General features: G+C 34.9%; 1 protein-coding gene across 1 annotated transcript; it reads left to right on the top strand.

The window, feature by feature from the left end:
- LOC109724901 (spermidine synthase 1) lies at nucleotides 740-13,549 on the top strand. Its single transcript, XM_020253879.1, has 9 exons — nucleotides 740-953; nucleotides 4,820-4,896; nucleotides 4,999-5,121; nucleotides 6,725-6,829; nucleotides 8,115-8,187; nucleotides 11,014-11,085; nucleotides 11,166-11,361; nucleotides 11,466-11,595; nucleotides 13,191-13,549. Exons 1-9 carry the CDS (start codon nucleotides 788-790, stop codon nucleotides 13,254-13,256), a joined length of 1,008 nt encoding a protein of 335 aa, XP_020109468.1. The 5' UTR covers nucleotides 740-787; the 3' UTR covers nucleotides 13,257-13,549.

Here is a 15,668-nt window from a genome sequence, read left to right as displayed (position 1 = left end):
GAAAGGTGGCCTTGTAAGGAAAGCGGGGGTGTATTTGCTCTAAAGGCGGTGAATGGTTTACCGTCTTATGAAGGCGGTGAACCATTCACCGCCTTCATGAGACATATGCAAAGACGGTGAACAATTCACCGTCTTTGCGAGAAAAAGTTAAGGTGACGCCAACGTTGCGAAAGAAGGGTTAATTTTATAAATAAATTTTTCAGAAAATTATTTTGCTAATTATAAAATTCTACAAAGTTATTTTCAAAAAAAAACCCATAATATCATTGCACCGACAGGTGGTTGCCAATAAAAAAGAATAAATAATAAATAAAAACTTCTTCCACGGTTCAGTGAAAATATTGACGGGCCCCTCACTCGGCATAGAAATGCGGGGTGGGGAAAGACGGAAAGAGGTATGGTGGGAAGGGGGAATCCCGTAAAGGACGAAAAAGCGGTCGCCGTATTCGGGCGGGCGGCCCCCACCAAAGTAAACCCTAATTGAGAGCCTTATCATTACCCTAACCTTAAAAAATACGCGTCACTCCGATTTGTCAACACGGATCGGGATTTCAATACATACAATAGATCGAATAAGAATAAGAATAAAGCCGACGCTCCCCATCCCGCTCCCACTTTGTGCGATTCCCCTCCTTCCCCATTCCCCTTCGTCTCCCTCCCTCCGTATACTTCTCTCTGTCTCTGTCTCTCTCTCTCTCTCTCTCTCTCTAAACAAAGCGATCGTACAACGTGGTGTGTGAGTGTGCGTGAGAGAGAGAGAGGTGTGGTGTGGTGTGGTGTGGGGGTGATGGAGGCGGAGGAGGCGTCGGCGAAAAGGGCGAGGGCGAGCGAGGACGGAGAGGGCGCGGCGCCCATGGCAGTGGAGGACGGAAAGGAGGCGGCGGCGGCGGCGGGGGACGGCATCTCCGCCGTGATCCCGGGCTGGTTCTCCGAGATCAGCCCCATGTGGCCAGGTAAAGGATTCGGCGATTTCGGCGCTTTTTTTTAAAAATAAAAAATAAAAAATTTGGTTTGCTTCAATGATTTGGCCTTGGTATATTTCCTTCGGATGGAAATGGTGTTGGATGGGATGGTCGATTACTTGCGATCTTTTATGCAAGGTGTTTTCTGTGGCAATGTAAAAAATAAAAACTTGAAAGCTAATTATTTTTTTGCTTTTCAATCTTTTAAAGAAATTATGTCCATCGCTTGGCTGGACCGCACAACAACTTAACCAGTAAAGGGTTGCTAATTCCACCTGTGTATGTTATTTTGTGAATATCGTATATATTTTATTTGATACGACAAGTTTGTTACTGAGCCTGTTTGATTTCTTGAAAAATATCCTAATTTTTTTTTTTTCAGTTGGAAAATTTTTTTCTGTCTTTGGTTCGTAGGAAAAATAAATTTTTTGAAAAATTAGTTTTCATATTTCACGGAAAAGTTTTCTTCTCGTTTCTCAATTTTTTAGGAAAATAAGTTTTTCTCTTATGAACATTTTAGGAAGTAAAGAAAAAGACTAAATTATAGAAAATCACTCTGTAAATATCCACTTTTTTCTTTCCCTCCTTGACTTACAAAATTGTACATTTTGTCCCCTTAAACTTTCATAAATGTTTTCAGGATGGGTACGGCGTTAAGGGAGAGGGCAAAGTGACCGACCTGCCTTACTTTTTCTATAAGAAAAAAAAATAATTTTTTAATATATTATCATTTTGAAGGACATTTTCGGTATAAATTATAAAATATGGACAGAATAGTGATGGAACTCTAACGGAGGGGGGTTAAATGCAACAACTTGAAATGTTGAGAGTAAAATATAAGTTTTTGAAAGTTAGGAGAAGAAAAGTGAACAAACAGGTATTTATAATTAGGTTTTCTATAATTTAGTAAAAAAAAAATCTCTTTTTCTAATACATTGTAGTACATTTACCACCCAATCCGACATCACTCTCTCTCTCTCTCTCTCTCTCTATATATATATATATATATATATATAGAGTCCTACTATAGTTCTTCTAGAATTAATATCCCTTGAATAATATTATTACCATAGGGGGACCACTATCATACCAACCCTACAATCCTTAATCCAAGGGCTAAAAAGTCGAAACCATAAACTCTTTTATGCTAACGAAAGTATTGTAATTCTACACTACATATATATATATATATATATATATAGAGAGAGAGAGAGAGAGAGAGAGAGAGAGAGAGAGAGAGAGAGAGTTGAGCTAGAATACTATCGATAGCAAACGGGCTCTGTTACCACCTATTTGTTTCGATGATAGAGCCTCCAAATCGACGATCGGCACCATTGAACATAATCTATACCACTTGAAATGTTTAGAAATCAAATTTCAAATCTTTTGAATAACATTTGCCTAATGATCAAAGGGTTTCAAAATTTATAATTTTAATGGTCGATATGAGGTGTTTTCTCGTTTAATGGCGTAAAGATATCCAAATCAATTGAATTTTTGTTAGAAAATTTTTTAAACTATTTAAAGCAAGATCTATACTCTTGATCTTGATTACAAGACTCTATCATCATTTTTTAAAGAATATTCATTTTCAGCCGTTCATTATTGTGTCCACTCGATGGATAAGAGAACTATATCGAAAATGTATGAAATTTGATTTCTAAACACTTCAAGTGGTATAAATCATGTTCAACGGTGCCGATCGTCGATTTGGAGGCTCCATCATCGAAAACAAATGGGTGGCAACGGAGCCCGTTTGCTATCGATAGTATTCTAGCTCAACTATATATATATATATATATATATATATATATATATATATATATATATATATAGAATTGAGCTCCTATGCTTTTAAAAGAACAAAGTCATTGGTGCTTGTAGGTTTGTAACCCCTGGATTAAGAGGTATGCGGTTGGGATGATAGTGGTCTCCTAGGATTGCGTTGGTGGTTGGTTGAATAGTATAATCTAACAGGTGGAAATGATCAAAGGGTTAAATCTAACGGTGGAAAAGTTACAAGCACCAAATGCTTAGTGCTAGCCGAACTCTCTCTCTCTCTCTCTATATATATATATAGTTGAGCTGGAATACTATCGATAGCAAACAGGTTTCGCTGTCATCCATTTGTTTTCGATGATGGAGTCTCCAAATTGACAATCGGCACTGTTGAATATGATCTATACCACTTGAAGCATCTAGAACCCAAATTTTATATTTTTTTGATTTTTGATAGTGATCTCTTGTCCATCAAGTGGGCACAAAAATGAACGGCTGAAAATGAATATTGTTTAAAAAGTGGTGGTAGGAATTTTGTAATCAAGATCGAGAGCATAGATTTTGTTCTAAATAGTTTAAAGAATTTTCTAACCAAAATTTAATTGATTTGGATATTTTTACACTGTTGAACGAGAAAACGCTTCATATTGATCATTAAAATTACAAATTTTGAAACCCTTTGATCATTAGGTCAATAATGTTGAAAATATTTGAAATTTGATTTCTAGATACTTTAAGTGGTATAGATCATGTTCGACAATGCTGATCGTCGATTTGGAGGCTTCATTATTGAAAATAAATGGATGGCAACGGAACTCGTTTGCTATCGATAGCATTCCAACTCAACTATATATATATACATACTTAGGCTGGAATGCTTCTAATAGCACTAAGTCATTGGTGCTATTTGGTTTTCGGCCCTTGTATGTTACATGAAGGGATGTGCTATTAGGATGATAGTGATCTCCTAGGGTTAAGTTGGTGGCTGGTTGGATAGAATGATCTAACGGATAGAAATGGTCAAAAAAGTAAATCTAACGGTGAAAAACTTGGTAGCACCAAGTGGACGATTGGCTCCGTTAGACTTGACTTACACCATTGAAAGTATTTGGAAACTAAATTTCATAATTTTTCGACATCATTTACCTATCAAACGAGCAGTCTAAAAATGAACGGCTGAAAATAAAAATCTTATAAAAAATAATGATAAAATACTTAAATTTAAGATTAGAGGTACTGTTCTTATTCTAAATATGAAAAGAATTTTCCATAAAATTTTCATTAGATTTGGATTGTTTTACATCGCTAAATTCATAAACGCATCACATCGACCATTAAAATTGTCAATTTTGAGATCTTTTGATCACTAGCCAAATAATGTCGAAAAATTATGAAATTTAGTTTTCAAGTACTTTCAATAGTGTAGATCAAGTCTAACGGAGCCGATCGTCGATTCAAAAGCCGCATCATTGAAAACAACTTGATAGCATGGAGGCCTCTGTGCTACCGATAATATAGCACCCTAGCGCTCTCTCTCTCTCTCTCTCTCTCTCTCTCTCTCTCTATATATATATATATATATATATCACAATTTGTGTTTATAAATAGGTCATTGACGGGTCCAGTGGTTACACAGGTAGCTAATGGAAACTTCAAGTGGTTACACAGGTCATCTCGGTTATGCATGTCGTGCCCATAATTGTCATCCCTTATATGATAGTACCTTTGGAAGTGGCTTTGATGCCTATGTAAACAACATTATTTGATCTATGGTTGTAGCAACCTGATGGGCCTTGACAACTTTACCCAAAACGTTAAGGCCAAGGAATCAATACTAGAATGCTAGTTCTGCATATAATAAGTGTACTTTCCCAATATTATCCAGTATGGCATAGTTTGTGAAATTCTTATGTACGCAAACTTTTGGTCTACCTGTTCTAGTTGTAAATTTGGTGCTTTCTTTAGTTCTTCAACATTGAACTATGTAATGCTTATGATGTTTATCTATTGGCTATTGGTATATTGCCATTGAATTTGGTTACGAATTCTGGTTTAAATGAAGTTTCTAACTTTTATAGGAGAAGCTCACTCCTTAAAGGTAGAGAAGGTATTGTTTCAGGGGAAGTCGGACTACCAAAATGTATTGGTTTTTCAGGTAATCTATTGCCATAGCAACAATACAGAGGTTTTGAATTATAACATCCTTGTTCCATCTTATATATCTAATTCTGTATGCTGTTTCTATTCTTAACTCTAGTCATCTACCTATGGGAAAGTTCTTGTCTTGGATGGAGTCATTCAAGTGACAGAAAGGGATGAGTGTGCTTACCAAGAAATGATCACACATCTTTCACTTTGCTCTATCCCTGATCCTAAAAAGGTTGGTTTACTGTATTTCACTTGATTTCTCAATATCAGAGTTCTCTGAAATCTTGGATGACTGTTTTTATCATCAGTAAGCTGATCAATTTTGTCAGGTAAATCAAATAATATTGTTTCTCTTTTGTTTCTTGTGTATATAGATCCCTATATGTACACAGTGTATCAGTGCATGAGCATGTGTGTATGTGTGCATATGCTCACAAGCATGTGCGTGTGCTCATAGGCATTGCATGTGCACACATATGCATGTCTGCCATCATAGTGAGCTGCATCTTTGTTGTAGTTTTTCATGGGTAGTAGTTTTTCATCTTGAAAACGAAAAAACAGGAGTTTAATCCTTCTCCGTGCTGTTTTAACCTTTTGGTCGTTTTATTATCAAGTATTCCTTTCTTATTCCTGTATACTGTTTTAAACTACAAAGTGTGCATCATTTGTTCATTTTGTTCTCATATTTGGTAGCCAATAAGCTTCTCTGAGAATTTCGTGTTGAAAAGCATACTACTACTGAAAGAAGCAGGTTAGCTAACCTTTATACATTGTGTATGAAGAGTCGATAAATGTATTAAGAAGCAAATAGTGAGAGTCTAATTCAAGAATTTTCATGGAGAAGTACATGCATAGGGGAATATTTTTTTCCGATCCTTGATAAAGGATATCCACTTTCCATTTCCAAAATGCTTGACAACAGAAATGTAATGAAGTTTCAAATATTTGGAAAGGTTAAGAAATGATGTGTCCTTTTCTCAAGCTGCAATTCTTACTTACCATTTTTTGGTGGATCATGTTTGCCTAAACCAACAATGTGCTTATAGAAGGCTGTCTAGAGTTGAACGTTGAACATACGGAAAAAATACCTTTTGACCCCGATAACCTAACAACCAAAATGAGCCCTTAGCTGAAAATGGTGATCAGAGTTTGTAGAAAATTAATTATTCAGCAAGGAATCATAACCGGAAAGGGGGAAGGAGAGAGGCAGTAAGATATATACCGCCTATCGAGGGGGGCAAGGGAGGGGGAGGGAGATGGTAAGATGTATACTGAGTAAGAGATGGGTATTATTGTATGTCCATTTAGGCTTCTCTCAAATTTAATTTGGACTCGGGTTGATCTAACTAGCACGCTAAGGCCTTGTTTGGTATGCTTGCACTCTTGTTTACTGTTTTTTGATAATCAATGCTTGTGCAATCAAATGTGCGAGCGGACGTACTTCTCCATTCTTGTTATTGTTGGTTGGCTTCCAAACTTGTCTTTTTGAACAAAATAACATTTCCAAATCTATCAAACAATATTAACTGATATAGTGCATGCCTATATTGTGGAAAAAGTAATAGCACAGTTCTAGACTTCTAACATTTCCAAATATCTTTTTTTTTAAAGTGTTATACTTTTACCATGTACAGTTCTCAGTTGCTGTCATTTCATGCTGTATTGTATGATGTGTATTTTCAGTGGTGAGTAGCTGGCTTCCCTTTCAATTTTTCTTATGGGGTGTTCATAATGAACTCTTTCTATATTCCTGACAAACTTATAGAAGGAACAGAAAAAATTCTTTTGTTCTTTATTGTATATTAATAGTTTAAGTAACACTGGTGCTGTTACAGATTTTGGTTATTGGAGGTGGTGATGGTGGTGTTCTACGTGAAGTATCACGCTATTCTTCAGTGGAACAAATTGACATATGTGAAATTGATAAGATGGTTGTTGATGTGAGTCTAACAAGTTTTTATTTTTATTTTTATTTTTCCTTTACTTTGCTATGACTATGTTGATGTTTTAGTAATGTGTGTTTCCCTGGCTTATTGTTCATTTAAATAAATCTTTCATGATTTTTCAGCTTCTACTGATTATCATATTTTTTTTTCCTTCATTTACTCATATTTCAATTTCCTAGTTCCTTTATTATTTTTGAACAATGAATATAAAGAAAGGTTAGTTTTTTTATTGTTATTACAATATAGTTGATCTTCTATCTTCCGTGACTATGGCCTTTTTACAAGCCTCGTTAACGAGTATGAAGTTCCAACTTCGATGTTATGGAAACTTCTTTAGGAGTTTACATAATAGTAGCTGCTATTACCCAAAAACTAGCAAGTCATCCGTTTAAGCAATCAGGCAGGAAATTCGTACAAGGTGCTATTCCAAAAAGTCCTTGGTTTACAATTGCAATAAATAGGCTTCATAGTTCTAGTGACAAATTACTTTAAGCTAGTGTATTGCTCTTTTAGTGGAGTATTCCTTTCTATTGTTTGTTTTTCTTCATATGAGAGCTGTACACATTGACCAATTTATGTAGTATTTGTTTGTCCACTAGTTAGGGCAAAAATGGTAGAATGTTATCTGGCCTTATCCAACTGTATCAAAAAGAAAACCGGATTTGGATTGAGAATTCACTATCCGACTCAGATTTGAATTCAGATTCAAATCTCTGGTTTGAATTTTTCTTTGATTTGAATTCAGGTTCCAGTTCATTATTCTTCTTTGGGTTTGGATTCAGCTTCAGATTATCCGAATCCAAACTAGTTTTAATATGTTTTGAATATATAACATGTCTGTTGAATCCATATTTGACATTCTTTTTTTAACATTCTCAATTTCTTTAATTTATTTATAAATATTAGAAACCTTAAATATATCGTGGTAAATCTTTTTTTCTTTTAGTTCTATATATTAATTAAATATTCTATTTGTATATGTATCCATTTAATACATTAACCATAGCCGAATCAATTTTTATTGGATATGGGTTTGAGTTTCAATATCCAACCAGTATCCAAATCCTGATTCCGATCTGACATAAAAATGTGGATATGGATATGGATTGGCCGCTATCCGATACATAATGGATTCATATTCATCCTTACGTAGTGGACAACAGGAGTAGCTCTTCTTTCTTTCTTTTTTTTTTCTTTTTTTTTTCTTTTTTTTTCTTTTTTCCCCTTGTTTTTGCTCAAAATCATCCAAAAGTTATGACATTTTTCATCCCCCTTCCAGGTTTCTAAACAATTTTTCCCTCACTTGGCTATTGGATTTGAAGATCCCCGTGTGAATCTACATATTGGAGATGGTAAGAATTGTTCATCTATTAGTATATCATCTATGCCTAGGCTTGAAAATGTACCCTGCCTAAGTTGACAATTATAAGCTATGATTATATTGTATCAGTTCCAGTGTTTGAAAAGGTGCGCCTCAGGCGCCCGCCTAAGCGCCTAGGCGCAAGGCGCGAGTCTCGGTGCCTCAAGGAGTGAGGCGTGCACCTCAGACACGCCTCGTGATATTTACGTTTAATGTGTCTATGGTTTGGATTTTTGGGTTTTGATTTTCTTCAATATATTCTAAAATGCTAAGAATTTTTCTTTAAAAAAGTTCTAATTGAATGTTTTCCTTCCCTTTTCTCTTGGTCGTTCTCATTTCCACTCCCCCAATGGTAATAAGTAGCGACGACAAGAAGCAAGAAGCAGCAGCAAGTACTTTTAAGTTGAAAGATGAAACATAATTTTTTTATTTTTAGGCTTAGAACATTTATGTATGCGATTTCTTTATTTTTTTATGGTTATTTTGTTTTTGTATAGGTATTTTCAAATTTTTTAACATAAAACATTCATTTAAAATAGGCTTGTTAAGAGTGTTTTATTTTTAATAGATATGCGCCCGCGCCTCCCGGTGCACCTCGGGCCTTGGCTCTATAAGGCCTTTGCGCCTTGCGCTTTTTCAAATACTGATCAGTTCCCAATTGTGCATGGCTCAACTTAGTTTCAGCTTGCGTTTATTTTTCATCAACATGTTTAATAGGAAAGCTTGGTGTCTGCTAGTTTGAGCTGACCTTTTTTGTTTGATTTTAATCATGAAAGATGATATGATTATTTGCAAGTAAACAATGGAAGTGTAGGTAAAGATTTCAGGTGTTCCATATTCTCCTTATGATTTTATATCTTATATTGAAGTAAAATTTTGATAACTTTCTTTTTACACAGATAATCAGATATGAATTCCAGACATGTAGATACTATGTAAGATCATTTATTTAAATAGGTTTCAGGCTCAGTCAAGTCAAACACAAGTAAGCAGAGTATCTTAAGCTTAGCAACTTTCTAATAGTGGGATCAAATCCTGATAGTCATACACTACCCACTAGCCGCTTGTTCGTTTGGCGGATCTTCTCCTTATTTCATCAATTGTCGTAAGGGATGATATAAGAATCAACTCTGCCTGGTTTTCTTTACCACCTTAGTTACATGCCACTTGCTATATCAAATTTTCCTTCGAAGCCTTTAACCACTGCTTAAAATACGTGATCAGCGTTCTGTTGTCCGCTCTTTGTTATAAAGGTTCTGATAGTTTTGCATTCTATTACATTCTTTTGGCATCCTAAATTTCAAATTTTGTGTATTTCTAGATCTTTCTTTAGTCTTACCTTAGATTAGTATGGAATTTTTGCCCCCTTTTATTTACCATGCCACTTTCTAGCTTGTAAAACTAACCGGAAGAGGCCACAGAACCGTACACATTCAATGCACCGCTGTCCGGTAGTATCACACTCCTATGCATGAGTTGAGGGCTAATGGACTGGGCTCAAAACTTGTGTTTGGAGCTAGTAAGTTTCAACCAAAATGGACTGTTTCGGCTGGGATCTTTTGGAATCGTTTTAATTTTTTTAGTTTTGCTAGTCTAGTAGTTTTGGTGTGTGGGTTTCAGTGGTTTTGAATTTCATTTGTTTCAGTAGCCTTGGCCTACTTTCTGTCAACAGTTTTGTATCAGTTTCAGCTAGTTCTGGCTGATGCTTGTGAATTTATCTGCACCAATATTTTGAATTAAAAAAATACGGTTTCCCACTTGTCAATATGTTCTTTAAGGTCTAATACTATGATGTGGTCTCATGACAGCAAGAAGTTTTGGCCTTGTTTGACATTGTTGCCATTTTATTGGTTTTTTAAGCGCTAACTCTATATAATTTGATATACTAGCAAAAAAAACTTTCGTCCTCATGGTTGATTAGCTTGTAATGCACTCCAGCCAAGTGGTAGATGATAATTAGCTCAGAGAAAATCTTGGTAGTGTTAAAAAAAAAGTTGGTTCCAAGTTTTGGTTTTTGTTGCCAAATAAATACCTTAGATGTAAGGATTGCAAGCAATCCACTATCCACTCCTGCACTATTTCATGTAGAAATTCTATGTAAAAAACAAAAGGAGAATGGCGACAATAGCAAATGAGGCTTTTGTAACTTGTTTCGTGTTTTGTTAGCTTCACAAGAAACATTAAACCTAGAGATAGATATATTATCGTAAAGCAGATTGTATATGATTGATGGATGTACAATTAGTAGGACTATTAGTACTACTTTTATAAATTTTTAGTGACCCATTGTGACTATATATCATCTAGTGCAACTTCGTTTTGGTCACTGGCAGTTTGCTTCACCACTGGGATTTTAGTAATTGTCATTTTGGTAAGCTATGGGTAGTGAATGCAACTTACTTGTAGCTCCTAATGTTAGGATTACAACTGTAATGGAAATTGTGGTGACTGTAATGGGAATTGTGGTTGTTGTGGCGAATTAATGATACCTTTCTTTCATAGCTGGAGTAACCAATTTGTTGTGTGACATTATAACCCGCATCCACAACTTATATTGTAGATGTGTTGACTGCCATTTGTGGTTAGAGGATCAATATACACGAGTAGAAGTTCATTCAGTGCAATTGATGGAAAGGCTGCACTTTCGACGAGCCTCGACATAGGATGTTTATAAATCTCATGTTACTGTTCAAAAAAATGTTTCACATCCTCTCAACTTTTTTCCCATGCCTACAGCTTTCTCCTAATAATAAAAACAAAAAAAGTTCTTTGTATTGGTTAACTAGTGTAACTTTCCTTCTTTTTCTCATACAAACAGGAGTGGCATTCATGAAGAGCCTTCCTGAAGGCACTTATGATGCAGTTATCGTGGATTCCTCTGATCCCATCGGTGAGCTTTGGAGATTTATAACCTACTCTTTATGTATTTTTTATTTTTTGGCATATGGTAATCCATTTTGGCTGAATCAGGTCCTGCTCAAGAACTGTTTGAGAAGCCTTTTTTCGAATCAGTGGCAAGAGCGCTCCGTCCAGGGGGTGTTGTGTGCACCCAAGCAGAGAGCATATGGTTGCATATGCACATCATCGAAGATATTGTTTCTGTGTGCCGCCAAGTCTTCAAGGGCTCAGTAAATTATGCATGGACAACCGTGCCTACTTACCCAAGGTATGCTTCACATTAATTTCAACACTCTTCTTATGAACACCTATTTTTAAATCTTTGATAAAAAAAATGACGGGCAATTCATGTACATTGTTCTGTTAATGCAGTGGGGTTATTGGTTTCATGCTTTGCTCCACTGAAGGGCCGTCAGTCGACTTTCAGCATCCAGTCTACAAGATAGAAGAGAATGACGAATCCAACAAATCAAAAGGACCCCTCAAATTCTACAATTCAGAGGTATAATTTTTTCTTCCACCCTCAATTTTTTTTTTTTTTTTTTTTTACATAATAACTCTTAAAAATAATGTTTTTGGCCAAATAATCCCTTTAAAAATGTATTTGGCCCAATAACCCTGTTTTGTCCAACCTGGGGCCCAACTCGGCCCCAGGATGGAGCACAAATTGAAAGACGGTGAACTATTCACCGTTTTAACAAAACATAAAAGCAGTAAATTGTTTACTCTTTTTCTCTTTAGAAATAAAGTGGTGAATGATTCACCATTTCTTTCGTATGTTCTTCTCATACAATTCTAATAATCACATAAAAATTCCAACAACCAACATATAATTCTAACAAACTCACAAAAATTCTAACAACTCGCAATACAATCATAACAACTAAATAAAAATTCCAACAACTCACATACTATCCTAACAATTCCATAAAAAGCTTAAGAACTCATGTATAAATCCCACAAATAACAATAAGATTTTCTAAAGATGGTGAATGATTCACCGCTTTTGATATCTTATTGAACACGGTGAATGATTCACCGCTTTTAAAGTCTTATTGAACACAGTGAATGAATCATCGCATTTCACATTTCTTTCCATCATGGCGTTGAGTCGGACAAAATAGGGTTAGTTTGCTAATTAAAATTTTGACAGGGTTGTTTAGCAAATTATAAATTTTTTAAGGGCCATTTTTTTAAAAAAGTCCTCACCCTTTTTGGTCGTCTCAAATCTTAGAATTCTCAAGAATTGGATTTATATTTTATTCATGATTTTAAACCAATAGTTAATGGGATTTCAATTAATTTTGAAGGTTTTGGTAGGATTTCTCATAATGCGAATGATTTCGATCAAATTCCCATGATTTGATGTCGGATTTAGTGAGAGTTCATTTGATTTACAGTCTGTTTGACAGCAGATCTAATTGGAGTTCAATAGAGTTCAAATGACAAGAATCCAGTTTAGAAATGAAATCTTCTGTTTGGAAAAAATTGGAGTTCAATTGAATTTCACTGTGTGTTTTGTTGCTTGGTGCAATATGAGATTTCATTTCAATATGTTTACTTTTCCAAATGTATCCTTAACGGCATGATAAGATAGATAAGATAAATATTTTTAGACGGGGTGCTTTTGGATTATTCACATCATGGAAATTGGATGAGAGCCATTTGTATATGAGAAATCACTTTCAAATTTTTCTGAATGAATAAGAATCCCATTAATTAATGATACGAAATAATGTAATTAGGAAAACTAGAATTCCAGTTTGTTGAGAATTTAATTCTAGTTGTTGAGGATACTAGAATTTGAGCAATCCAAACAGGGTGTGAAGCCAATCAGGGTGTTAGTGATACTCTTTAAAAGTGCCTCTTCTAGAGATAGTTATATTATCCTTTTTACCATATTAAGAAAAGAAAGATTAGGAAAAGGAAACATATTAAAATGATTTCTCATCTTTTACCAAAACAACAAAAGACAGAATGGAATCAACTCGGACTCCGATTTTTTCCACACAAAAGATTTTATTTCTAAATAAATTCAACTGAATGTTTGTCGTATGAAAATATTTTACTTGTCTGGTTTTTGTTATCCTTCTTCAGATCCATTCTGCTGCATTTTGTCTGCCCTCTTTCGCCAAGAGGGTCATCGAATCGAAGACCGACTAAGGCATCTATGATGCTACTGGCTTTGTCCATGCAGATCATCAGGGAGAGTTGTAGGGTGGAGGATTTATTTATTGTCTCCTTTCAAGTAGACTGTTTGAGATTACATTTTTTTTTTTTTTATCTATTATGCTTATGCGACGCCAGTGTGCGGTTCGCTGACACATGTTCTACAGTGATTTCCACCTGAGAGGTCTCTGCTCTCTAATGGCAGAAAATTTTCATGTAGACCATTTGGCAGAATTTTGTGTGATTTTAGCATTACTGTTTTTCTCAATAATTGCTTATTCTTACCATTCTTAGACTGTTTGTAGAGATAATTCGAAAAAATGAGGTATCAATTTGGCGCAAGCTTACCTACCCAGCGTTCAATTAGTTAAAACTATAGTGCAACTATATATATATATATATATATATATATATATTATATGTATATAATATATATATTATATATATATATATATATATTATTAATATATAGTGCGCCTGGTATGTTTATAGAAGCAACCCGGGCCTTAAGTGATTCAAGTTGTTTTGATGATTTGGACTTTCGAATCGAACGATCGCTCCGTTAGCAGTATTGAATCTGGTAATTGAAATACCTAGAAAAATAAATTTATTGATTTTTTGATTATTCATTTGCCTGTTTGATCGAAGGGGCTCAAAATCAATAATATTTAACGGCGCGTGGTGAGCCGGTTGCAAGGTTTAACGGTCGTGCTGTTAGAAATATCCAAATCACATGAAATTTTGATAAAAATTCTCTATTACATACTTAAACACAGAATCAACAACTTTGACCTAAAATTTATTGTCTATCAATCATATTGGTAAGTTTTTGGATTTTCAGCGTATGATTATTGACCGCGCTTTGCATCACTAGGCAAATGATATCGAACAAATCGCTAAAATTTATTTTCTAGATAACTTCACATACTCATAGATCAAGTCTACGGATCGCCGATCTCGATTCGAAAGTCGAACATCGAAAACAAAGAGTGGATTGAGTCCCCACGGAGCCTCCGTGCTCCATAAGCATTCCTACGGCACTATATAATATATATATATATAGAGGAAGAGAGAGAGAGAGAGAGAGAGAGAGAGAGTAGGGTTACTATACTCTTATGAGTATAGAGCTCTTCGTACGCATAAGTTGCTTTCGATAATGGAGCTTTTGAATCGACATCCACTTTGTTAAATATGATCTAGAGTATTTGAAACTTCTGGAAAATAAATATCGTAATTTTTTCGAAATCATAATAAATTCCATCAAGCAGGTATAAAATGAACGGTCAAAATTGAACGACGTCTTAAAGATAGATGATCAGATCCTTAAATTTAAGATCGGAGTTATTAATCTCTATTTAGGTAGTGAATAGAATTTTTTTTATAAAAAATTCAATCGATTCCGATTTTTTTACATCGTTAAGCTGGCAAATATCTTATACCGGTCGTTAAAAATTGTCAATTTTGTGACCTTTTGATCGTAAGTTAAATGATGTCGAAAAATTATGAAATTTGATTTCTAGAAGTTTTAAATGTTCTAAATAACGTTTAACTGTATCGATCGTCGACTCGGAAGCTCTATTATAAAAAATGACTTATGAGTACGAGGACGATCGTACTCATAAGAGTACAGTAATCGGACTCTCTCTCTCTCTATATATATATAGAATTGAGCTAGAATACTCTCAAAAGCAACAAACCCTTGGTGCTTTTGAGTTTCTAGCCCTTGGATCTATTTCTTGATTACTAATAACCTTTAGATCAAATACTATTCCACCTACCTCCACCTACCATCATCATCTCAACCCTGCATCTCTCCATCCAATTACTAAAAACTCAAAAACACCAACCCCTTGATGCTTTTGAGAGTATTTTAGCCATCTCTCTCTCTCTCTCTCTCTCTCTCTCTCTCTCTCTATATATATATATATATATATATAGTAGATCTTGTGTGCTCTCAGGAGCACGGAGCCCTCCGTGCTCTTGAGTCCTGAGAGCACAGCAGCCCTGCTCTATGTGAGTAGATCTTGTGTGCTCTCAGGAGTACGGAGCCCTCCGTGCTCCTGAGCCATTTTCGATGATGGGACTTCCGAATCGACGATCTGCTCGGTTAGACTTGATCTAGTGTATTTGAAGTTTCTGTAAAATAATTTTTGTGATTTTTCGATATTATTTTCGTAGCAATCGAAAAAATTCAAAATTAATAATTTTTAACGGCTGGAAATAAAAATTCTATAAAAAGTGGTGATATAGCACTAAAATTTTCGATCAGAAATATTGATCTTGTTGTAGATAGTATAAAGAATTTTGTATCAAAATTTCATCTGATTTGAATACTTCTACACCGTTAAACTTGAAAACGACAGATATCAACCATTAAAAATTATTGATTTTGAATCCTTTCGATCA

Source organism: Ananas comosus, linkage group 19 (assembly GCF_001540865.1).
Source record: "Ananas comosus cultivar F153 linkage group 19, ASM154086v1, whole genome shotgun sequence".
NCBI classification, from domain to species: Eukaryota; Viridiplantae; Streptophyta; class Magnoliopsida; order Poales; family Bromeliaceae; genus Ananas; species Ananas comosus.
Note: the sequence above shows the minus strand (reverse complement) of the source record. Positions and strands in the feature narration are given on the sequence as shown.

Bases quoted from the DNA above. Each gene is read 5' to 3' on its own strand.
- LOC109724901 (XM_020253879.1), top strand. From the start codon at position 788: ATGGAGGCGGAGGAGGCGTCGGCGAAAAGGGCGAGGGCGAGCGAGGAC. The intron at 8,188-11,013 runs GTAAGAATTGTT...TCATACAAACAG, and splicing joins GAATCTACATATTGGAGATG to GAGTGGCATTCATGAAGAGC. The intron at 11,362-11,465 runs GTATGCTTCACA...CTGTTAATGCAG, and splicing joins ACCGTGCCTACTTACCCAAG to TGGGGTTATTGGTTTCATGC.